The following is a 1565-nucleotide window of genomic DNA, read 5'->3' as shown; positions in this document are numbered from 1 at the left end:
TAACAAGCAAATTGGAAGTTGCCTACATGATTCAACCAATTATCTACTAGAAGACCCAATGCACGATCAGATCTTCCACGGACCACAAAAGGCTATGTCAATTGGTCTATCTTTCCCTCTTCTAACCTATTCTCGATTGGGTGCTCTCACTCACTGGTGGCATTGATCACGGCAGTTAAAATCACAAGTGGATTCCACATGATGGGTCAAATTTATTAACTGAGTAGAGAATGCTTCATCCATCAATCATACTATCTTCCTCATGTATTCGGAAGCAAGTGCATTTTTTGCCCCCTAAAAATCAGCCATCTACATATAACCTTCAGCACGACATCATAGTTTTCTTAAACATACAATCACCTAAACAAACGAAAAAGTTAAACCATGTGCATAATCTTAACAAGCATATAGATATAATAAATCTTTATTCATGTTTCTAAATATGACTATGAAGCCAACCAAATGATCCCATATTTACCCAAAAACTACTGTACTAATAATAGAAATCACTAGGTCTTCTTCAGTCAGCAATTATCAATTGTGCCACATATTCTTGTTATCAAGCATGGCAGTTAATTGGAATGGGAAAAGTAAGTCGCCCAATTAATTAAAATGCAGCAATATTCTACTATTAATAAACAAAATATATAAACTCACAGCAGGTGCAAGAACAGTAGAAATATCATGAAACACTAGGGCATACAGTCAGCAGAAACATGCAGTCAGACTTACACATAAATGCGGGCCTTAACGCAATATTAGCTGGAAATAAGACTAATAGCAGTAATTAGGAGAAGCACATCATCATATAATAATAGTACACATCATCTCCAAATCCCCGAAAATATAAAAAATCTATCCACGAGCCTTGAGCTCTTCGAGACGCCTAGAAAGGCCATCCTCCTCCGCCTTCTCACCATTCTTCACCGAGACGGCATGAGCGGCCGGCTGGGGGAGGCCGACCGATACCTCGAGGCCATAATCGTCCGCCACCTGCTGCATGAGACTATTAACCTCCCCTTCAGGAGTCGACAGCGAGGTGCTTCCGGCCATCGAACTCTCCATAAACCCCGCCTGCACCTCCATATTAACAAACTGCTTTTCAAACTGATCCATAGTTTCTGACATCTTCTGCAAATTCCCAGTTGCGAGGGTCGACTCGAGTGATTTGACGATATTTCCCATGGACTTCGTGATTGTGGTCATCTTAGCCTGTGTGTCGAGCCGCGCCACCACGGCATCAAGACGGGAGGACAGCCGGAGATAATTCATCTGTTCGTTGCGCTTCCGTATGGCGTTCTCGGCGTAGATTCTGGCGCCGTCCATATTGCCCTTCTCAATGGCTTTTTTGACCTTCAATTTTTCGGATTTTTCGTCCTTTTCGCATTTCCGGGCCTGGCGCTGGAGGCTTTTGATGGTGAATTTCAGTTCCATGATCTGATTCATCAATTTCTCAGTGTTTCCCATTGTTGAATTGATTTTGATTGGCGGAGAGAAAAAAATTGGGAATGGGATCAAGGGTTCTTATGAAATTTCCTTGGTATTGTATGGTTGGTTCTTGGGTC

At 42.1% G+C, this 1565-nt stretch overlaps 1 protein-coding gene across 1 annotated transcript; it reads right to left on the bottom strand.

Annotated features, from left to right (window-relative positions):
- Positions 1–603: 603 nt before the first annotated feature.
- LOC111369946 (ESCRT-related protein CHMP1B-like) lies at positions 604–1565 on the bottom strand. The gene has a single exon (XM_022991682.1). The coding sequence runs from the start codon at positions 1465–1467 to the stop codon at positions 856–858; it is 612 nt and encodes a 203-aa protein (XP_022847450.1). The 5' UTR covers positions 1468–1565; the 3' UTR covers positions 604–855.

The sequence above is a fragment of the Olea europaea genome, chromosome 2, assembly GCF_002742605.1.
Source record: "Olea europaea var. sylvestris chromosome 2, O_europaea_v1, whole genome shotgun sequence".
NCBI classification, from domain to species: Eukaryota; Viridiplantae; Streptophyta; class Magnoliopsida; order Lamiales; family Oleaceae; genus Olea; species Olea europaea.
Note: the sequence above shows the minus strand (reverse complement) of the source record. Positions and strands in the feature narration are given on the sequence as shown.

Bases quoted from the DNA above. Each gene is read 5' to 3' on its own strand.
- LOC111369946 (XM_022991682.1), bottom strand. From the start codon at position 1,467: ATGGGAAACACTGAGAAATTGATGAATCAGATCATGGAACTGAAATTC.